We start from the raw sequence: 23,574 nt of genomic DNA on the forward strand, positions 1-23,574 counted from the left end.
TTTCTGTGATTTAGCCTCTGGGTTTTGGCATATTTTGACCAAAACGTACTCAAATTCATTAAATGTTCTTCGTATCGTGAATCAAAATTCAAAACACAATAATAAATATTTTTCTGTTTTCTAAAGTCTTCTACTATTTAGTACCCTAAATGTCCAGAATCTCCCATTATACAAGATCAGGCAGAACAATTCTAATGCCCTAAAACTGTCCTGTGTTCCTTCTATTTGTTCTTTCTTCCCCCACCCGCAGCACCTATGGTACCCACTGTTTCACTTTCTGAAGAGTATGACTCATAATTACTTGCAATAATATCGAGTACTTGACATAATTGTCTCTTTTCTTTTTATTAGACACTGCCTATGTTCTCGAGAGACTCTTGCCACTCTATTTGAGAACATAGCATGACTCCCCCGGACTGGGATTTAATATTTTCTTGCTTATTGTGTGGGTCTCCACCCACTGAGATAACACATAATGACAAGATGAGCACTTACATATTCCAGAGAAACCTGCCCCAGGTACAACCTCTCCTGTATGCCACTCCCATCCAATACCTACACCAGTAATCTTCCCCTGCCATATTTGCTAAAACAATATTCCCAACACTGTAGTTTTAACCACACATCTACAAATCCCCAGAGTTCATCTGTTCCTGCCCACGACCCTCCTCCCAGCCCATGGATAGTCCAATGCCCCCACTCTACCCAACTCACAGACCAGCACTGCTCATCTCAATATCATCACTGCACCACTGTCATCCTCATCCACTGCACAACTACACCCTTCCACCTTATCATACTTACTGCACATATGGGCATAGGCTCACAAACCCTATTCCCTTTGTGTCCCCTGGAGACACTCGCTCCATGAGACTGCTCAAACTGCTTAATTCAAAACAGTGAGGTCATGCAATATTTGCCCTTCAGTGCCTGGCCCACTTCACTTAACATGAGGTCTTCAAGATTCATCCAGGTTATCCTGTGTGCTAATATTGCATTGCTTCTTATACCTCAGGAATGTTCCATGGTATGTATATACCACTCTTTGCTTATCCATCCTTCTATTCATGTGCACTTGGGTTGCTTCAATCTTTTGGCAATAGCGAATAATGCTGCTATGAGCATTGGTGTGCACAGATCCATTCGTGCCCCTGCTTTCAATTCTTCCTGTTCTATACCCAGAAGTGGGATTGCTGGAGCAAATGGCAGTTCTATAGTTAGCTAGCTGAGGAAATGCCAAACTGTCCTCCACAAGGGCTCCACCATTCTCCACTCACACCATCAGTTAATGAGAGATCCCTTTCCTCCACATGCACTCTAACTTATAGTAAAGCAGTTTTCAGAAAAACTTATTTCACTTCTATTTATATAGTGGGGAATTATACATTGATAATACTTATATTTAAAATGAGTCAATTGTATTAGTACATATGAACAAATCATTCAATTTATCCAAAACATACAATCAGTGGTATTTGGTACAATCACAAAGTTGTACAGTCATCACTTCGATCATTCTTAGAGCATTTCCATTATTTCAATGGTAATAATATTAAACAAAAAAGACACCCTGTGGCAGCAACTACATAGCAACCATCTACCCACAATCTGCAGACACACAAACCGCAGTCCCAAAACAAGACATTCTGTTGCCTAATGGATATACATGGTAACAATCACACAAATGCACGGAAGCCTGACATACCTCTGACACTAATTATATATTTGCCAGACTTCCAATGTACGCTCGGAGTCCCTTGTACAAAAAAATATGAGTTTATGTGGGTATGAGTCTCCAAAACAGAGTCAGGAGATCAACAGAGGGGTCACTCTTATGCATGCCTCAGCAGGGTCCCAGAGACAGCCAGGGCAGATACAACCCCAGGTATTGGTTCTTCTGAGGCCTCCAGAGACCTAGAGGTTCTATGGTCATGGCAGATGGAGTTCAGTGCCATGTCTGTTGGCCCTACTTTGGAGTTGGTGTTCCTGAGTGGGATGGAGTTGAACTCAGATGTGATCTTTTTTCGGAAGCCAATCCTGTTACTTTTACCGGACCTGTGGTTGGCACTGGAGCTTAGTGTATGCTCAGGGGACCTGAATCTCTGGACTGTCCATGTGATAGCCAGGCCCTGAGCCTCAACAGACCTGCAGCTCCTACCCTCTATCTTAATGAACTTACTCCAGCCAGCAAACAGGGAGGTGAAGAAGGTCAACCACCACACCAGGGAGCCAAGAGGGCCTACAACTGCAAGCAGGAGAATTGCATCCATCAACCATGTGGAACTAAGCCCCCTCTCGATATAGAGGTGGAGCAGACATAACCATCCCAGGGTCCACAGGATGGAGGAATAGAGTATGCATTAGAGTGGACTTACTGATATTCTATTCTGGAACTCTTGTGATTAGTAATGGAGGAAAATGTAGCATTAATGTGGAGGAAGTGGCCATGGTAGCTGCTGAGGGTAGGGAGAGGGAAGAAGAGATATGATGTGGGAGCAGTTTCCCTGGGTGGTACTGCATGGACAGTTGCTGGACACTGTAGGTCCTGCCATGGCCCACTGGGTGGACTGTGGGAGAGTGTAAACTACTATGTAAACCACTGTCCATGTGGTGCAGCAGTGCTCCAAAAAGTATTCACCAAGTGCAGTGAATGTGCCATGATGATGAAAGAGGTTGTTGATGTGGGAGGAGGGGGGTGAGGGGGTGGGGACTATATGGGAACCCCATATATTTTGAATGTAACTTTAAAAATATATTTATATAAACCCCAGAATTCCCAGTAAAAATTAATCTTTAGTACAAAAACACAATCTCTAAACATCCATGGACAGACAAGCACTTAGTAGTAAACATATCCTCGTATCCCATAAAAAATACACCAAAACTCACAAAACCCCCAAATCAATCCCATAGACTCTGACAACAACCAAATGCATTCAAGAAAAACTCAGATATTACCAAGTACTTAAGGAACAGTCAATCTCCCAAACCCTGTGAACACACACCTAGGTATGATGCCGCAGAACCTGAAGATGAAGAGCAACTTTTCCACATGCTCCTAAATCTCACACATGACACCCCGTCTTTCACCCAAATGGACACAATAACCTCACACCCCAAATACAACCTCACACAAGCCTCCATCTTGAGAAACTATGAACAGAATGTGCCCATAGACCCTGATATGTTCAACTTCACAAACCCAGCCCCCCCACAAAATCCAGTCACTCCTCTCCAAATTTGGTCCACACCAAAAACAAATGCCCTGAATTCCCACCCAGGCAGTGTGAGCACATATTAATGCCTATGTGCTGAATAGACACAGACCCAATTCACACCTCACAAAGAGACACATATACAATATCTCCCTTTACCCTCCAAATAAACAGAACCACCGAAAAACACACATATGCAAAAGTTTCCAAAGTGGTCCACAGTGTTGCTAGGCAGAATATTTGCTGTTCCTTTCTGCAGTGTCTTTGATGAGAAAATACTACAATCTCCTCCCTGATGAAACCAGAGGTGGCCATTGGACTTGCTTTGTTCCATGAATACCCACAAATTACTAATGGCCAGTCCTCCAATGCATGCATTAGAAGGGTAAACATAGCCTTGTGAATTAACACACACTCCAGAGTTCACCTAAACTGCCTACATTCTCCAAACCTGTAGAATCTACCTACAAACTCCCTGAATTTTCACATAAATTGTCCACAGCCCTAGGACACCCAGCCCACAAGGCTTCATGTATATATAGAAACCTCCAACACCACCCCACACATGTATTTACCATCTAAGAAACTCCCATCTCCGTAAACACACCAACATCTCACACAACCTGGAGAACACACACACACACACTCAGAATGCATGGAGGTGTGGGCTGGTGTAATTGAGAACCTCTTATATTTTTAAATATAATTATTATTCATAATATATGTATCCTCAAGAAAATACAATAAAAAAATAAATCATATAAGGAAATGGCTCCGAGCCTAAAAAAGGATGAGTTTTGTGAAGAGTGTCAAGGGCCACAGATCTCTCTGCATCTGCACGGAAGGCCTCCAGTCTCTAGTAGATGGGAATGTAGGTGGGAGACAGCCTAGATGGCAGCACCTGCAGAGATTGTCAGGACAGGGAGCCACATTCTCCAGGTCTTGCCCTTTCCCATGAGGCTCATAATCCATTCCTGATGGAAGCATGTGAGAAATGTCTGCATAACTCAGTTCAACTGAGGAAATGGCAGACTTTCTAGAGCCACAGTCCACCGGCCAGCTGAGACAGTTTTGGGGTCTATGTCACAATTCAACTACTCCCTCTGCCCATACGCATTTACCTATCTTTTTATAGAGGTTCTTTACTAACCATCTTGTTCAATAACCTCTGAATTCCTGATTACATTTTAGAGATTCAAACAGATATAACCCATTTCTTCATTCAACAATTATTTATGGAGCATCAGTGTCATGGTAAAGATGCCTCATGCAGGTCTTACATAATAGTGCAGGAAACCAGATATACACAAATATCTAGCCTGGACTCACATTCAGACTGAATTTCTGAAATGTACACTCAGAAATGAGATTTAGTGCTATAATCCTAGTGGGCTCTGCAGATAGAAACTGGGGAAAGAAAATAAGGTTGAGGGTTAACAAAAAGCCCTAGATTGAAAATGTAAGAGAAGAATTGAATGCTCAAGGAGAGAGTCAATTTCCTCCCATAAAAATATTTACCCTACACTGGAATCCTCTTCCTGGGATATCTGCACCTGGGCACTGAGGTTCAAGATATTTTCCAGGTATACCACTTATCCATTGCCACAATAGTGCAGATAAACAAACTACTGCAAAGCTCAATTGATTACAGCCATAGGTGTAGATTTCCCTCAGGTGTCTGAGGGTGGGAGTTTGCAGCTTGGCTCTTCTGGAAGTTCTCCTCTGATCTAGGCTCCTTCACATGTCAGGGTTGACTATAGAAAAGCAGTCTGGTCCACATCTCACCCTCAGGAGGAGAGCATGAGCGCATGTACCTGTCACTGACTGATGTGCAAGGGCAAGTCCCAGAACCAGGTCCCAGAGACAGAGCGGGAGGCGCTGCAGTGTGACAAGGGGGAGGGCAAGGAGGCCTGGAGGGAAGCACTCTGTCATTTTGCCTTCTGCCACAGGTAACTGTGACTTCTAACTCACCAAGGTGTACACTTGGGGAAGAGACTGTTACTGCATCTTACTGCACTCTTACCCTGGAAGGCAGCTAAAAACACATTCTCAGGTCATCTAATCCTTATTCAGCAAACGATTCTTTGTGGCGCCCTTTGTGCAAACACTGTGAAGGCTGCTGTGCAGATTTCAGAGCTGAATGGGTCAGGTCCCAGTGCTAGAGGATCGAAATCACATAGAGGGTTTTGTAATTAATTTTGTTTGGAATCAGAGTGGTGTGCACTAGGGGACTGGGCAGTTGTGTTCTACCTAGTAAAAGTAAGAAGGAACATTTTTATGAGAACTCACAATATGCCAATCACAGCTCCTAAAAATCTAATCTACTAAGTACAATATTTACAGCTCTACAGAGCTAGCAGTGTTATCCTCATTTCACAAAAAGTGAGACCTGGCTCAGGGGGGGGAAGACAATTGAAACAGTCACAAAGGGCATGGAATCCACATGTGGGAACCAAACTGGATCCAGGCTTTCTGGAAGCAGAGGCTCTGCTCTAGCCCTGACCCCAGGCTCCCTCTTGATTGTGTTCCCTGAAGCTGGGGAAGGACAGAATGCAGAGAAGTCACCCACTACAGGAAGGACACCTCATGTACCTCCCTGGGATGGAGCTACCTCCAACAATGCTGGCTCTCAAAGGTCAGGACCTCTCCATCAAGGCCTTTTCCAGGTGACCCCTCTCAACAGGGGCAGCAGTTTCCTCACACGGAGGATTCTCTGATCTCCTGCTGCTGCTTCCCCTGCTGCCATGGCTACTTCATGCTAGGGCTGCCTCCAGCCACATCTGTCCCAATGTTTGAGCAGGTTTCTGAACTTTATGGTTTCTAGACATCCAATGATGGGATACTGGGTTTGCTTTAATACCCACTTCTCATCTGGGGCCATCATATTAAGACATATTTGCTGATGGAAGGACGCGTAAGCAGGGAACTTGGCCTGCAGCCAGAACCTAGACTGGTAAGCTCCGGGCTGATGATACCACAGGGCTTCCTGCTTGAGGAAGCAGCAGCCAGAAGGTGAGGCTGGAAGAAGGGGAGGTGTGCGTGTCTTTAGGCTTGGGGTTGGGGGTCATCTCATCACTCACATGCTCTCTCCACCTCCTACTGCAGAACAAAAGCTTGTTTTGACCTCAATCCTGATTCCTGGCCTCCGTCAGCGCTTGTCTGGGCTCCAAGCAGCGTGCTCTGCTTTCCACATCTGCAGGTCCTAGGCCTCCTTCCTTGGCACTTGAAACACAACCTCCACCTTCAGTCCCACATTCCTGCATCAGAAATCAGAAAGACTTCCTTTTAGGAGCAGTTTCCCAGTGGTGGCAAAATAACCTTCAGAGTCTCCTCAGACCTTACCAATGCGTTACTGCAGGGCCCGTGTGACCCCATGCCCTGGTGCAGAATTTGAAGGGAAAAGGGCCTGTCACCAGGCTTTGGAGAGTAGAAGAGTCTGGGACATCAGGGAGCCTGGCCATAAGGGCCACTCAGTGAAGACCTGAGATGGGAAGGGGAGGGTAAGACATGTCCTGCCCCCAGGTTGAGGACTGTTGCCTCCAGGCCTCTATCTGCACAGCCAACATGGGGGCAGCAATGCCAGGCTGGGGTCTGCAGCCCTAAGTACACGCTCCATCCTCCCAGGTCAAAGCACACCCTCTGTCTCTCCCCACATTGTGTCTCTGTGGTTGTTATGTGGGGGTTTTAGATACCCCCACTCCCACAACTCGAAATTTTAGACCTACTTCCAATACATACAATCACCCCACTGTGGCAGATTGAATTAGGTACTGCAATTTAGGCCTGTGTTTAATCTTAATCCATTTTCCTCTGGCTGTCAACCCAGTGTTAACAGGATTTCCTCTGGTTTTCATTTTCAGGTCATGCGTGGCCCATCTAAAATTGTGGGTGGGTCTTGCTCCTTGTGGCTGTAGGCCTTAGGAAGAGAAGCAAGAAGTCACAGAAGCTAGGAAGGAAAGGATATCACCAACTGGCCAGAGACTGAGAAACAATCCAAGGAGCTGCAAGGATTCCCCGAAGACGTACCAGAATGTTACAGGCTTTCAGAGGAAGCAAGGTTTCCCCACACTTTGACCTGGACTTCCAGTCTCAAAGGAGAGACCAACAGATGCTGTTTGAGCAAAACCGTGGTGTGGGATTTGTGAGATCAGCTCAAGCACACTAAGGTGTTCACTTCCATGTATAAACACACAGCCCCACCATTCAATGAGATATATATACTCATACTAAGTGACCACAAGACATACTAAAATCTCTCTACTGAAAGCTTCAATAACATACTACCGGGAAATATACATCCAAATCACTGTGACCCAGAGTACACGCTCATTACACATAAAATGTACCACATGCCTCAATTTTACCCACAATTCCCCTATACAATACAAATACGAACAAATACCACCCTGTATCACCAAATACAGATACAGCTCCTGCATTTACTTAGTCCCTACACTTGCTAATGGTCATCAAAATATCTCCAGCATCTTCCAGAATAGGTACAGGAAACACAACAATCCTTCCATCTGAACATATACATCTGCCAGCTTCATACACTATTATACAGTTTCTCTTCAACACCAGAATATCTATGCACAACTCCTGAAAGTCACCCAAACATACATCACCACTCAATGTAGACTGAGTACATTTCAATGATCCCACACGTCCAAACAATATACAGAAGATAGAGAGTCCCTACCAACTAATACACTGACATGTTCCCTATCACTGCCCATATGCATATGCAGAGGCAATTCCAAACTTAAACACACAAAAATCCCAAAGATTATGTGGAAGCCCTCACAACATATAATGTTTTCATAGCTTCAAACTGCAAATACGTAACACCAATTCCTTGATATACATGCACTGCATCTGACAGGATGCAAGAACCCAAAGCCTCAGACTCACTGAAGAAATAGTCAGGTCCTCCACTTAACCCCAAATATCCACACAGACACCACTGATTCACAGATTTCAAGGTATCTATCACATTCCAACCAACCTACGAAATGCAAATACGAGTGTCAAACTTTCAATTCATATGAACACAGTTCCAAGAGACATGCACAATAGAGCTCACACTCCCTGAATTTCTACAGTCCATGAGAGGCCCCCCAATACATGGGTAGACTATCACAATTTTCAGATACACAATCAACCTCTTCTCTGCATACCCACAATCAGGTACAAAACATCTTTCATTCCTCAAATACACTAACTGACCTGCTAACAACTCCATGAAACACAATTCCACCCAGAGGAAATCAGCTCCTGGATACAATCATAAAAGTAATTAAAGCCCCAGTTATGAACGTAGTGGTATGTAGCCAGGTTTAACACTGTGAACCAACTCTCTCTAAAATAATTCTGTGTGTGTATACATATAAACATAGTGAATACATTTCAATCATTTAATAGCATACAGTATGTGCAGCACAAATTTTACAAATAGTTAGAAAATATACATTATCTTTTGTAAATTGCACTTGGTCAATTGATTCTCACAAACTTTTGTCCATTTTTGCCCAAATCTTATACCTATTATATATATCCTGTGCCTGAAAATCCATCACAATTGACACCAGACCTTGAAAAATGGTTTATTATTCCATGAAGCAAAGACTCTCATGTTCGTCATAAAATAATGCTTTCATCCTGAACACTGGTTAATATTTCTACCTTAAAAAGTAATATAGTGAAATAACCAAGAGATGCTGGAATTGCCCTTACTTTTTAGTGTTCCCTCTTTCCTCAATAGAATGTATTTTATATACTGAAATATTTTCCCTCATTTTTTGTATTATCACAATGTAGCGGATACAGACTTAGGTCACATTATTAACACTTTAAAGTTAATTTAACTCTATACCATCTAGTTGAACAAATGCAGCTGGTCTGGTCTGCAGTGCTCCTCCCTCCCGCAGTACAGGTGCTCCCCCCACAGTGGAAGGGACAAGTGAGGGCAGGGCCACAGGCTTAGGGAGCAGCTCCTGATTCACAGGAGCACACACAGCGCTGAGCCCAGAGACACCACTAGGAAGCCATGGGTTGGCGCACTCTTCACCTTTATTTTTTACACAACTGACATAGAAAAGCAGGTGGAAGTGGTGGGACTAGGGTGATGGGACAACTCCTCCCCCGCAGACCCTGGGGTTCACAGTTATGCACTGGCCCTCCTCCCTGTGCGCATGCGTTTCCCTTCTGGAACCGGTTCCCAACTGACATTAGGGGCGGTTGGAGGACCAGAGAACACGTGACAGAGCCCCGCCCCCACAGCCACGTGCACAAGCGCCAAGCTGCCAGTTCCTGCAGGGACCAGGTCCTGGGAGGGGCATGGAGGAGAGGCAGGAGGTGGAGCCTCATTAGGCTCTGTCAGGCGTGTTCAGGCCATGCCTCCTCTGCAGGAACCCGAACAGCCTTCCCTGCCTCTGGGAGAAAGCATGTGGGAAAGGACCACTCACGATTTTGGACTGACAGATGTGGAGGACAGTCCCATGCACTGAGACAGGGTCCTCCGTGAAGTATTTTAGAAGAGGTCTAGCCTAGGGCAGTGCCCTCAGATTGGAAGGATTGCTTATGCATGCCTTGGCTGCATTTGTTTTCTTCTGGTTCATGGCCTTTCAAAGAATTTGCCCTTTTTCCTACACAGAGGAAAGGTTCCTTATAGAACAGTCCTGGCAAAGTATTTGGGATCTGAAAACTCCTTCAAAGCTATGCGTCCTCTGAACTCCATTGCTGATTGTATCCTAGGACTTTTCCCATATTAGGATATTTTTTTGTGAGCTTATTTAATATGCACAGTGAATGTGGACTCAGTAAGATTTTGTTTGAAGGTTAAGTTTTTGATAGCTTTCATCAGGACATTTGATCATCTGAGTCCAGAAACTAGTTCACAGCTATCTTGAGCCCTTAAACTTGAGGCAAAATTCTTAGCAGGCTTCTTAGCAATGAAGTAGAATAAAACTCCAGACTTTGTAATACTTGCTGTGACTCTTCTCTGATTCAGTAGAAATGTAAAAATTGTGTGTTTGGGTGGAGCATAGATACAAATTCAGTTGTCTTTACTGTAGGTTCAGTGCTTTCTTTTTCTTTATGGGGTAACCATTAAAAACATAATGGGTTCCACTTCTTATGTAGCATTGCCAGATGAAATAGAGGACACCTAGTTAAAAAAATCTCATAAAAACAATGTGTATTAGCATATATGTCATATACAATTTGAGACATACTTATGCTAGAATATAATTCATTGTTTACTGAATTTCACAATTTACTGTGGTTTATTTTTTTATTTGCTAAAACTGGGAACATTATTCTTAGGGATATTTTAGAGGTTTTATTAATTGAAGAACTTCTCCTTGTAGCGTATGCCAAAGAAAGAAGAGTTGAAAACAAGCTACCAGCCAAAAGACAGTAATTGCAATAAAACTGACACTAGATAAAATATATATATATACCCTTGTATATACTGTTTATAATCAGAAATAAACATAAAATGTTTATAACGAATTTACAACGTGTTTGCTTTTAGTTGCATGATATTTTCCTAGAAAGATGTGAAAGGAGCAAAAACATAAGTGTCCTCTGGTGATGTGGACTGGGATGCCAGGGGAAGTGGGTGGGTGGAAGGATTCTCACTACATTTTCCATTGTGCAAAATTTGACTTTCACACCATGCAATGTTTACCTGTTAAAAACAATCAAAATCATTGAAATATTGTAAATTTTAAATACTTAACAACCGATTAATGAGAAAAAAGCATCGATTTTTCCTGTCAGCCTACAAGCGTGGAGTTCTTTGATGTGGAGGGGCTTTCCAGCACAAACCAATGTTTTTTTTATAAATAATTTAAGTATAGACCTAGGAAGAAGTCTTTGTGCTATGAATTAGGAAGAATCAATAAATTGCGCTAACAGAGTCCATCATAATTGTGCTGTCCCATTATACTTTGAAGGGACCACCTGCAATTTCCCCTGTCAGAGTCCTGGATGATGTTCTACCCTCCCCCATTTCAAGCCCACCTGCCCTCTGCCCCTCCCCCCTGTAGAATGTCTGAGTGCTCCGTTCTAGTCCTGTTGAGATTCAAACTTCCCCACCTTTTCCGTGGATTCCTGAGAATCTGTTGGCAGCGGTTCACTCTCAGGGCGTAGAATTGAATCTCTGCTAGAGGTTGTCAGATAGCGGTGGTCAGTGTCCAAGTGTACCAAGGTAACTTCAAAAGGTAAGCACTTAGGATAAGGTGCTGTGTTATCAGGGTCCCTGATATCCCTCAAATCCATAGAAATTCAAATTTGACCCATCTTCTTGGAACAAGATTTGAGATGAATCTAGAGGAAGGAGAAATCACTGGACTCCACCAAGAACCTCTCACCTGGGAGTTGGTGGGGTAGGTTGGAAAGCCAAGACTTAGAGTTGAGGAAGGGATCTCCTTAGAGGTAGATCTAGATATGTGAGAGGGCTACAATTGGTATGAGAAAGTTTGGATGCAGGAAGAGTTTCTCTCTAGAAAAAAGCCACATAACAAGTGTATTAAATGGTAGCGTGTTTACGTGGTGTGGTAGTGTAGAGAGGCTTGTCTCCACCCTTTGTCATTACTTCAGGCACCTGGGAATTTATGATTTTCTGGGAAGAATATGACCTGGAGGAAATGACATCCTGTGGGGACAGTTAGAAGCAATGGTCTAACGCAAAAAAACTTTTCGGTAGAGTTCATCGTGGCCAAGTCAGCAGTGAAATATCCTGTCTGTGAGGCCGCCTGGAAGTTACTCTAACTGTCCCAGCCCAGAGCCTCTAAGCTCCTACCAGCCCAGAGGCCTCTTGCTTTCACTCCTGGCAAATGTTTTCTCTGACTCAATGTTTCCAGGGCACTTGTGGTAACTTCAGCTAGTTTTAGAGATTGGGTTTACCTGGATTTTATGACGTTTCCTTAAACTATGTAAACTCAGATGTTCAACCAATTCATCTTCTCTAATTCCTCACGGTGAACCCTCGGCTCTTCATTTTAAAGTTGAGGTGAAGATGTTGCTCATAGTCCATAAATACTTCATGGTCATGGAATAGATAGTGGCTGGTATTTGTTTTCAGTAAAACACTCAATGAAGGGTGGTTTCTTTCTGAAGAGGGGAAGGAGAAGAGATACAATTAGGTCTATTTTACTCTATCACTAATAGTACTAGAAGTAATAGTATTGGTAACGGTCTGAAGAGGCGATGCAGAACTTAATCTTAAGAATTTACCACCACCTTACTGCCTAGAACTTACCCAAAAGAACATCCCTTATCTGCTTGTGAGCATGCTGAGGGGCATTTTTTCCAAAGCATTCCTTGACACCAGCTCTTTGGTCAAGAGGCTGACCGAATGCCTTCACCAAATATTGAGTCTGGCTGAATTTCTGGTAGCGATTTCCTCAGAGAGGGGCTGTCCTGATAGCACGTGCTTCTTTCTCCTTAGCACTCAGAGGTCTGGGAGCCTCACTGAATGGGAGCAAGTTCTCTTACGGGAAAACCCTGATCTGGAGTTCTAGAACCTAAAATCACTAGAGGGACAGGTGCTATTCTGAATTTCCTCCACCTATGTGCCTGCTCACTTTTTGAAATTCATAGCTCCGATTCTCGTGACGTATGCATGGCCATTCCAACAGAACGGCATGCCTGTTCCAGCACCACAAAGGAGAAACACGTCTCTCAGTGAGAAGGTGATGTATTGCAAATGCACAAGCAAGGAACTGGGAGAATCTTCCCAAAACCAGATCAAAGCGAGAATGGGAACTTGAATTTGTATAGGGAAAAAACCGGGGGAGAGGTGGAAAGAAAAGCAAGTCAAAAACAAGAAGCAAGTGATGACTTTAGGACTTCCAGGGGTCTTGTGAGGAGGGTACCTGCAATTTCCCAGTCCTGTGTTGCCTCAAGCACGTTAAGCTCGAAACTGTTGTTCCAGTTTCAGTGATTTATCAGTGACAGTTTAGATTCAGATATCGGTGCTTCTGATGTTCTCTGGTTTTGCCTTCAGTAGATATTTTATTCTTCTTATTCCCGTATGCAGAACTGGGAAGGTCTGGTTGATGTCCTTTTGGGAGCTAAGAACAAAGAGTAACTATTAAGATTGGATTAAGAGAAAACTATCTTAGTTATGTCTGGTTAGTTCCAGAGCTGCATAGGCGAAGAAATTTTTAATAAGCACTTTTCCAGCTCTCAATTTCCTAAGGAGTAAAGGACAGCTCCTGAGAGCCTCAAGAGTGTTGCCATTGTGGCCTCTAAATCCACCCATTTCCTTGTCTCTACAGCCTCTCCAGTGCTGGGACCGGACAAGACCATGAACTCTGGAGTCTCCCTGTATCCTGGCACTGCCCTGCCAATCCCTTCACCCATTCCTGACCCACCACCCACACCTGCCTGGGGGCAACACCTACCCCTATCTTTCCTTCCTGGCAGCTCTCTGCAGCCGCCTGCTTTCCCCAGGCCACAGTTGGTGACAGGAAAGGGGGGCCTTGTCCCCAGTGGGACTGGAGCTGAGAAGATCATTATTCAAATCAGAAAACTAGGGGGACCAGCAGAGACCCCTCCTACTCACCCCTTTGTCCTTCCTCAGATGCCCCACACTTCAATTGACCCAAGGATCCTCTGTGGGGGTGCTCAGCATGCCCCTCCTGGGACCTTGAGGGCCTCTGCTCTGGAGCCCTTGATCCCAGCCTCAGCTGTGGGGTGCACCCAGTCTGCTGAGGGAGGCTGGACCCCAGGCCTTCCTCCTCAAGCTCCACCACCAGCTGCCCAGTTGGCCCCCAGGATCCCTCCAGGGAATGCTTTCTTCAGGCCACAGGGGGCCTCCATGGAGAGAGGTCCTCCCTCCACCCAGTCCAAGGATGACTCCTGGAACCCCAAGAGTGTTTACCAGAACTTCCGATGTTGGCAGTGCTTCAAGTCCCTGGCCCGGAGGCACATTCCCCTAAGTCCTGATGCTGAAGCTCTTTCCTGCTTTCTCATGTGAGTGGCCTCCTCTTGGAGACACATTTGACTGTTTTGCACCATTCGGATACAGAGGACTAGGGATGGATACCCCAGGTTAATGTCTCCAGAGTTTCTTGACAGTAGGTCATGATGAGAGAAGATCTATCCCTGGTTTATGACTGATTTTCAGGTGTCTTATCTCAAGTGATACCTCCCTCTGTTGGGGGTCCAGCCATTCTCTACTTTGGTATCATTATCCTAGTAACCATTGACATAAAAACTAACAATCAGAGAGTTGTCCTGTGATCGAGTGAGGAGCCATGATTTGAATTGAGGTGTGACTACAAACACCACACTCTTCCCCTTGCACTCTACCTTCCAGCACAAGATTTGAGCATGTGTTGTCCAGAGAAAGCAAAATCCACAGAGATCAGGCAAATAACTCTAGTTTTGCCCCCACACACATTGTTCTGGAGATTTCCAGTTAGAACTGGGAGGTGGCAAAAACTGTAGAGTTGTGAAGCACTTGGCTCCAACTCGATTTGTAATCCTGGAGAGATTACCTCACTTGGTAACCTTACCTGTAAGGGTTTATTCCATTTATTTCAGAGTATTGCTGAGACGGTTACATGAGCTAATAGACAAAGTACTTCATAGACACAACTTCTCATGCTTTCCTACATTACATGATAACTAGTCTTTTTCCTTATTATTATAATTCTTAGTTTTTTAAATTGTTATATTATCATTGTAAGATTTTGAAAGGACAAGAAGAGCAAAAGAGCTCACAAAAGGCAAAACTACCCTAACTAAAGAGTGTGAATGAATGATTAGCAATGTGGCCCAAGACCATGGGCTGTTGTGACTGTGAGACAGAAACCGTGATGATATTATTTTCACACCCTGAACTGCCAGCTGTCTCTGCTCTGCACTGCCCCCAGTAAAATTATGTGTCAATGGCAATAGAGCCTATATCAAATAACAGGACACTTATTTTTTATTTACACAATGCTTTTCAATTTTTGAACTCCCAAAAATATCTCCTGCCCCAGGAAAGAAATTCAAGGAAGTCCCCCAAATTTCCAGCTTAAGAGTCTTAATGATTCTCCCACATTCTTGAGCACTCTTGGAGCAAACTCTCCAATGCAGGCAGCAGCATGACCTTCTGTATCTTGAGGCAGCCCATGGCTGTCCATGGGCATGGGCTTTAACAACCCTTGGCTTTGCATATTAACTCCTCTTCGTATTCTGATGCTCTGTTTTCCAAAGCACTAATCACCTAATAGTCACCTGGGAAGTTGTTTACTTAGCTTTTGACCCCTGGGAATAGGCCCGGAATCTCCTTTTAACGTGTTCTCCCAGTGCATTCACTACACAGTGCCATTGAAGCTACAAAGGGAAGTCAGAGATTCCAAAACAATCATTTCACTGAGCTGGACTTTCAGAAATGAATCCTTGTATTGATATTCAATATTCAGTCAGGGATCGTAAAAGGCAGATGCACTTAAAATCACAGGGTACACATAGAAAGGAGGTCATGAAGGGACAAATGGTGGATAGATGTGATGGGGTTCAGGTGATGCTGGCTGGGTAGTATCAGGAAGGGGTGGGAGAAGGTGCATGTAGAATGTTACTGACATGGGGAATTTTAGCCCAGTGCTTCGGTCACTGGCCCGTCGGAAGCCTACCATGAGCCTGGACGAGGGACTGCAGAGAGCCATGCAGGAGTGGCAGCAAACAAGCAACTTTGATCGGATGATCTACTACGAGATGGCAGCAAAGTGAGTCCAAGGATCCTTGTTAAATTGCGAGGTTTTGTGGCTGGGTGTGATTGGGGAGGACAAAGCCAGGCAGGGGTCTTGCTTTGTTGCTGGTCAATAGAAGGGATACTTAGAGAGGGGGTGTCAACTAGGTCACTATTCCCTGGATACTGACGGACCAACTCCTCTGTGCCGTCACTTTCACCTTTAGTACTGGGCAGGTTTTCACCTTTCTTTCAGAGGATGCTCAACCCTTCTCTGATATTGGGTCTGCAGATGTCATGAAATTGAAGGTCTTAGGATGGGGTTGAGGGTAATTCCTACAGATCCTCTAGGATTGTAGGCTGTAGCCTCTAGGTTGTAGGTACTTTGCAGGGGTGACATGCTTGATAAGGCATGTTTCTACCTGTCTGGGTGTCTGGGCAGCAGGAGCCTATTGGCACAGGACTTTGGGCCCACCTCTCCTCATGAGATAATGTCCAAGTGGTTCTCTGTCATTCCAGATGAGTTAGAGGTGGAGGAGGTTGGTTAGGGGAAGCCAGGATCTCAGATATCCTGTGAACAAGTTGTTCAACTGCATGTTAAACTCTTGGCTAAAACACAAAGCAATGACAAAAAATAAAATAAAAAGGACAGCATTGGAAATTGAATCTCTTCCATAATGTTTCCTTCTACTTTCTTTCCAAGCATTTCTGCACCCCATGTCTTCATTTGGTTTACTGTTCCAAGGCTCTAGGATTCTTAGATCTGGGCACTGATCCCTCCTTTACTTATAATATTAACATCCCAGATCCCAGCATGCAATCACTGTCAGCTCATCTGTCTAGTTTTTGCTATGACATCCTTGACTTGGGGATGATGGCCACCTTTGTCATCCTGTCATGGAACACACTGACTAATTTAATTCAAGAACCTACATCAAGATTGTTGAAGCCCACTAGATCCTAGTTAAGACAGTGTATAGTCTAGCAATTACAACCTGTACACTCAACTTTCAAAATCTGCCCAGAACCAAATTGATTCATTTCTTTCACATTCCCCTTAAGTGATGATGAGTTTTGCTGTAGGTGAACGGGTGATGTGGGGACCTCATGAAGTACCCCCAAACTGTGGTTGTACTGCCAGGAGCAAAACCCCTCTTGGAAAAGCACTTATCCAAGACCTTGATATCCCTCCCAAGACACTTAGTTTCCCCTATTGTTGGTGCTGATCTCCTTTTGTAGGCAATCAGTGGGCCAGGCTATGCTGTCAACACTGCTTGTGCCTTCCTCCCATGCTAGGTTCAAGGAGTTTGAAATTGAAGAAGACAGGCAGATTCAGATGTTGGAGGAGAAGAATGGTTTCCAGTGCCCTCCACCTCCAGCCCCTCCAAATCTTCATCCACAGGTGCCCCCAGGCACTATGGAAGGCCAGAAGCCAGGTATGGCTCATCACATTCCAACAGAAGACTAGGTGCAAAGGGGACTGAGAGAAGGCAATAGGACTCATGAGCTGCATTCCTTTCAAGATTTGCCTTCTGTGTTTCCAAAGGAGAAACCCATCGAGAACCTAGTTTCTCAGTTACCCTTTGTCATGGGCTAGGTCAATTTTGTCAGCTGTCATAACTGCACTCTCATCTTGATTGTCAAAAGGGACACATTTATATAATATTCCTGATGATTAGGGGGTGGAGGAAGGGATAGCTTTCAGGATCACAAGTTCCTCTTTTTCTTGAACAGAAACTTTATCTAAGGTCATTCCTCTTTTAAACTTTATCCTATAAATGTTCATGTAGTTTCAGATTAGCCTGAACCAAGTGGAAGCATTTTCTATACCTAAAATATTACTCTCACCAAGATATGGTTGGAAAATAAAAGCTGGAGATTCATTCCACTCTTACTTCTTGACCTCTGCCTCTACCTTTAGTGTCCAATCCAAAAAAGTCAGGGCCCAAGGCCAAGGTTTCCAGGCAGAGGCAACGCAGACAGCAGCGGGCTCTGAAGACAAAGGCCCCCAAGGAGATCCCACCTGAAGCCGTAAAAGAGTACATTGACCTCATGGATGGGCTGGTGGGGCCTTTGCACTCAGCCTCAGAGGGGGAAGATGGAAAATCGGAAGAGGAAGGACATGGACAGCAGGAATGTGATGGAATCTATGCAGACCCGGATCTCCTCAACTACATCCACCAGCTGTGTGCAGAGGAAGACTTCATCACCAAGGTGGGTGGATTTTAGGTGAGGTGTCTAGCAGAGTCCTTAGTTTTAGCACTGTCAGCATTTCAGGTCTGTGCTTCTTTCCCAATCTGTTGAAACTTGTGTCTATTCCTTATCTCTTGAGCAGTGTGGAGTGGGTACATGTATGTGTATTTAAGTCTTTGTGTGTGCGTGCATGTGTGAGTGTCTCTATGTGTAGCTGGTTGTGCTCATCATCCCAAGCATCCACAGATTGCAGATTGGGGTGCCGTGTCAATGCTTTCCCTCCTGCTTCCAAAACCGACAGGTGGCTCTTTCTCTAGGGTGCTCAATCTCCTTTTATTACTGTTCCCAGGTGGAGGCTGTCATTCACCCTCGATTCCTAGCAGAATTGCTTTCCCCAGGAGCACATGTAGACTTCTTGTCCCTAACAGAGGAGCTGCAGCAAGAGGAAGGACTCACGCCCACCCAGGTAAACCAAGGGTGGGAGGGCCTCACAACATGTAATCCACATGACCTTGTCTAACATGCTTTGTCTTGGGTGGCATGGCTCCTGGAGAAAAACTGCGGAAGGTGTGGGGGTAAATGGAGAACCAGTAGGGAGGAAATTGTGGAGAGGTACGGGGTAGGTGTGGGTAGGACTGCAAGTTTGGGAATTGTGCATAGGAAGATGGGCAGAATAAGCTATAATATATGTATACAAAACCTACCTGCCTTCTGGCCAAGTGCAGTCATCTTTGCCACACATTCAGCCACCTCATGTGAGAAACATCTGCAGTCATTAATTCTCTATTTCCTTGACCACAGCTGGCTGAGAAGCGTCTGCTGCCCTTGAAAGATGTAGAGGTTTTGGAAGCACCTCCAAGTTATGATAAACCTGAACTGGACAGAGTTCCTTCCACATGCAAGTCTAGCAATGGTGCAGAGAGTAAAGCTGAGCATGGCCAACTTCTAGGGATTCAAGTTAGTACTGGTGCCCTACACTGGGATGGCAGAGCAGACAACAGCCTGGATCCCCCTAAAGACATTGCTGTCTCTCCAAGGAGTCAAGACGATCCACAAATCATAAAGAAACAAATGTCTTACCATCACCAACACCAAAGACACTCTTCCCTTAGATTCAGAAGCAGAGATGAGGTGCCTCTGCAAGAAACCTTTCCTATAAGTACCAAATCCAAGCCCACAGATGGGTCCAATGAAGAGGAGGATGAGGAGCTCCCCAGCCTTGCATTCTTCTTGAAACTGCCACATCAGCTGCTGCCATGGGGACTTGTCAAGAGTCCCCTCGCTCACTCAGGCCATCACACCTCTGGAATCAGGAGAGCACATGGAGAATCCCTGTCTGTATCATCTCTGAAAAGAGGTCACAGTCAAACTCCTCATCCTGATGCCAAGTCTCCAAACATGGCTTTAGTTGAAGGTCCATCTTCTGCTGGAAGAAAATCCCACCTCATAGCTGACTTTGGGGCTCCTGGCAGGCAAATGTTGGTGCTGGGTGCAAGCCAATCCTCTCAGTCTCGAAAAAGAAGGTGTGACCAACGTCTGGATCCTAGAAAGAAGAAGCCCCGCTGTGGAGTATAGGTAGCAGTGGGACCAATCTCTCCACAAAGAAGACCTGCCATTGTGGACCCCCACAGTAGATTTCCTCTTGCTTTAACCAAATGACTCTACATGCAGCTTCCTGGTCCTACTGTTACTCCTTGGAAGTTCTAGAGACTGTGGGGAGGACAGTGAGGGCCTTCAAAGGCTTTCCAAAATTAATATGATACCCTTGGTAGGGGAGGAGGAGTGGTAGTTTTGGGCGTTTTCTTGAAAATGTATATAAAGTTAGTTTTGATTTAAAATGCTCTCCGTTCTGCAATATTGTATTTGTCCAACATTGCTACTTCAGGGATGGTGGGATGTTGAAGGTGGAGGGATACGGATGGCTGCAGTCTTGGTGGATCCACAGGTGACTGACCTAGTTCTGTCCTCCTGCTTCAGTCTATATTCTTTCAGCCTGCTCCTGGGAAAAGAGAAATGTCATGGTCTTCCTGTTAAGTGACAAGTGCCCATTAGTGTCTTTCCTTATGCCTTCTCACAAGGCCTGGCTCCATTGTGGGTGGCCATCATTGGATGGCCATCAGGATATTATCTGTATCTCCTAATACTTTACTCATGGAAAGTTGCTCTTCTACAGTTTTGGTTTCTGGAATATCAGTTAATTTTCTATAACTGATATGTGAGTCAACACCTTCCCCGAGTGTTCCTGTGCTTTCCTTACCTAAGGATGTAGACATTGGAGCTTCCATGGTCCTCAGCAAGTGCAGGCCATGTGTTGTGTGGTTGGTTTGAGTAGACACCCCCGAGCCTGCTTCCTAGGGCCATGAATCTGTATATTTCCGCCTCTATAGAGGAGATAGCACATTAAGACTCAGGATTACTAAATGTATAATTAGAGTTGGCCTATTTCTTAATGCTAATAAGGACAGAAAAAGGATGTGGGCCAAAAGAAGATTCACAAGTCCATCAAAATATATATGCATGCAATACGATATAGGGACGGAGGATATGAAGTCGCTTTGTGTATTTCGGTGCAGGAATGAGTCTTGTGCAAGTAGCTGGGGAGGGATTCACTTTGTGGCCAAGCGGGCTGACCTCAGGAACCTTTGTGCTCTTCCAAGGATCGCTCCACAAGCACTGCTCCCTCTCCTCCCTAAATAATGACTGAAATTTTTATATGGAACACAGGTAGAAAATTACACTCATGTCTAAAATTGTTTCTTTCCAAAGAAAGTCAAACCAACTTCATTGTAAAAAAAACAGAGAAAAATAAATGGTTTGATTTGTTTAGCATGCCGTGGGCTGCCCTTCATGTGCAAGGGATATTTAAGCTGGGAAGAAGGTGGAGAAGGGCTGAGGCCCTCAATCAAGCCCGTACCTGGGCTCTTGTCCAGGCCCATGGTTAGAGTAGTTAGACAGCCTGGGGATGTGGGATTTAGTGACTAGGATTTGATTCTGGGGGGTGTGGAGAGTTTAATTGAGCACTGGGTGGACATCTTCTGGACCTGAATTAAGAGGTAAGTGTCCTATGAGGATACAATCAAGAAAAAAACCCGAGATCAAGGAGATACGGTGCACACCCTCTTTGTATTGAAAGTTTTTTTTGTCACCCTCCAACCTCTAATTAACCTCTCAAATTGAGGTGTTCATGGTCCAGTCTCTCGACTCATCCTGTCAGCCCTAACAGACACTGAGATTCCCTGACACACACCCTTGTTCTTGGCCAGTGCTGCCTTCTCTAAGTTCTAAGTTCTGATTCCTTCCGCATTGACTTTGTGGTTTCAGGCAATCCATGACTCCCAGAGTGTGTCCTCGGCAACAGCTCAGCACACACAGCTGGGGTTGCATTGCAGCGTGGTGTCCCATCATATAGGCAAAATGACGATAAGGCTGCCCTTTCACCAAGGTTTCCTGGCACCCATGCTTCCTGCTGGCAAAGAGCTTGGGATAGAAAGTCACATATCAGGACCCTCTCCTCTTGTCATCTTCACATATTACCCACAATTCTGTCCACAATTTCTCCTTCACCTCTACTTCTTGTTCCAAAGTGAGCAGCATTCAGGGGCTGTCTGCCCTCTACTGTCCTTTCTGTAATGGAATTTTGTACTTGGCCATGCTTTCCGCAGCTGATGTCCTCTCTCCGTTCCAAGCTGGACCTCACCGGAGTGATGTGGGACTCATAGGCTGTATGTCACAGAGGCAGTATGACAAGGGTTGGGCACCAAGCAACAAATGTCTAGAAGATTCCTAAGCACCATGTCATGCAGTCTCCACTTGGGTAGAGCATCCTCATCATGTGTTCCCATATTGCTTCTTCCTGGTGTTGAAATCAGTGAACACACCAGTCATTAATTGATAATATATTGAGGGAACAAAAGAGCCCATGCTCCACCATTCACTGCTGTATGACTTTGGGAAAGTCACCAAGTCCTTTTCATTCCAAGTTCTTTATTGGAAAATGGATGTAACATATTTCAGCTCAGGACGTTTGAAATAGTAAATGAATCCTGCTTGTAAGAAACTAGTTTAACTCTCCTGTGGTCTCTCTTTTCAGTCAGGGACGGATTTCATCATCACATTTAGTCCAGGGCTTTTTGGCTTTGCTCTCATGTTTTCACATACCTGGGTGTCATCTCCAACTCCCATCCTTGTTTTGGTTGAAGAGTTGACAGCAGGTGGGAGATTCTGGTGTTGTTCAAACACTGTTCCGTGCCCAATCCCGAAAATATGTCCATGAGCCTACAGAGAGAGAATTGCCTGGAGGGCCATTCTGCCTGAACTTCCTCATTGATCACCATCTGACAACCATGTGCCAAAGCCCACCAGAAGTGTTGGCACATACTAGGCATTCATTCCACTGAATTGTTACTTCTTTCCCTGGTTTCTATCTCTTCTTTGGGAACATAGGAAATGGCAGAGTTTGTGACCTGAAGTGTTGAATATCCTTCCAAGATGGTCAGGAATGGAGGAAGCCTTTGGAGGAGAAGTCCAATTCCTGCCCTCATGTCTGCTTGACGTTCAGAAATTCACACACACCCCAAACACACATCTTCACACACACACATTCCACTGCCCACCGCCACCTCACTATATACTATCAATGTCCTCCCCAGGGTTTATATTTCATAGTAAACAACTCTTGCAATTCTTTACTCCAGAATTGTATGAAAATATACAGGTATAGAAATAAATTTTTTTTTTCACTCAGGATAAATCCCTTAAGGAACATCCAAACTATTGCATACATCAATAGTGTGCTCCTTTTTTTTTTTTTTAGAATCCACTTACATATGTTGAAAGACTAGTTACCGGGAAACGGACTTTGGCCCAGTGGTTAGGGCGTCCGTCTACCATATGGGAGGTCCGCGGTTCAAACCCGGGCCTCCTTGACCCGTGTGGAGCTGGCCATGCGCAGCGCTGATGCGCGCAAGGAGTGCCGTGCCACGCAAGGGTGTCCCCCGCGAAGGGGAGCCCCACGCGCAAGGAGTGCGCCCGTGAGGAGAGCCGCCCAGCACGAAAAGAAAGAGCAGCCTGCCCAGGAATGGCGCCGCCCACACTTCCCATGCCGCTGACGACAACAGAAGCGGACAAAGAAACAAGACGCAGCAAACAGACACCAAGAACAGACAACCAGGGGAGGGGGGGAATTAAATAAATAAATAAATCTTTAAAAAAAAAAAAAAAAAAAAAAAGAAAGACTAGTTACCAGCCATGGTTCCAATATGTTACATTATGGTTTACATTTTAGTCTATAAACCTTTTATAAATTTTTGGTGATATCTAACATGGCCTGTATCCATCACTTCAGGATCATGCAGAACACCTCCTTTGCCTCTCAGTGATCCCCTCTCCAAATTATTGTATTCATCTCTCCCCCTGCCCTCAGGGCCCACACTGACACCCAAGCTTCACTTCTTGAAGGACAAGATTTGTAGA

At 44.8% G+C, this 23,574-nt stretch overlaps 2 protein-coding genes across 5 annotated transcripts in view; one reads left to right on the forward strand and one right to left on the reverse strand.

Annotated features, from left to right (window-relative positions):
- LOC131276088 (NUT family member 2G-like) overlaps positions 1-20,462 on the reverse strand; it is a 30,717-nt gene extending 10,255 nt beyond the window's left edge. Inside the window, exons 1-7 of one of the 4 annotated variants that reach the window (XM_071212261.1) lie at positions 20,360-20,462; positions 13,100-13,297; positions 12,129-12,335; positions 11,319-11,549; positions 9,683-10,383; positions 6,296-6,472; positions 5,239-5,373 (exon numbers count right to left, since the gene is read on the reverse strand). The gene's annotated coding sequence lies outside the window, so the exon portion shown is untranslated. The remainder of the gene's footprint in view (positions 1-5,238; positions 5,374-6,295; positions 6,473-9,682; positions 10,384-11,318; positions 11,550-12,128; positions 12,336-13,099; positions 13,298-20,359) is intronic. The other 3 variants (XM_071212263.1, XM_071212262.1, XM_071212264.1) reach the window with 3 other exon arrangements.
- LOC131276122 (NUT family member 2G-like) lies at positions 17,141-21,821 on the forward strand. Its single transcript, XM_058288529.2, has 4 exons — positions 17,141-17,345; positions 17,831-18,123; positions 18,452-18,568; positions 21,789-21,821. Exons 1-4 carry the CDS (start codon positions 17,168-17,170, stop codon positions 21,819-21,821), a joined length of 621 nt encoding a protein of 206 aa, XP_058144512.2. The 5' UTR covers positions 17,141-17,167.
- Positions 21,822-23,574: the final 1,753 nt, after the last annotated feature.

Source organism: Dasypus novemcinctus, chromosome 26 (genome assembly GCF_030445035.2).
Source record: "Dasypus novemcinctus isolate mDasNov1 chromosome 26, mDasNov1.1.hap2, whole genome shotgun sequence".
Lineage (NCBI taxonomy): Eukaryota > Metazoa > Chordata > Mammalia > Cingulata > Dasypodidae > Dasypus > Dasypus novemcinctus.

Coding starts and splice junctions, on each gene's coding strand:
- LOC131276122 (XM_058288529.2), top strand. CDS start 17,168: ATGCTGTCAACACTGCTTGTGCCTTCCTCCCATGCTAGGTTCAAGGAG. Junction 18,124..18,451: donor AGGAAGACTTCATCACCAAG/GTGGGTGGATTT, acceptor TACTGTTCCCAG/GTGGAGGCTGTCATTCACCC. Junction 18,569..21,788: donor AAGGACTCACGCCCACCCAG/GTAAACCAAGGG, acceptor CTCCGTTCCAAG/CTGGACCTCACCGGAGTGAT.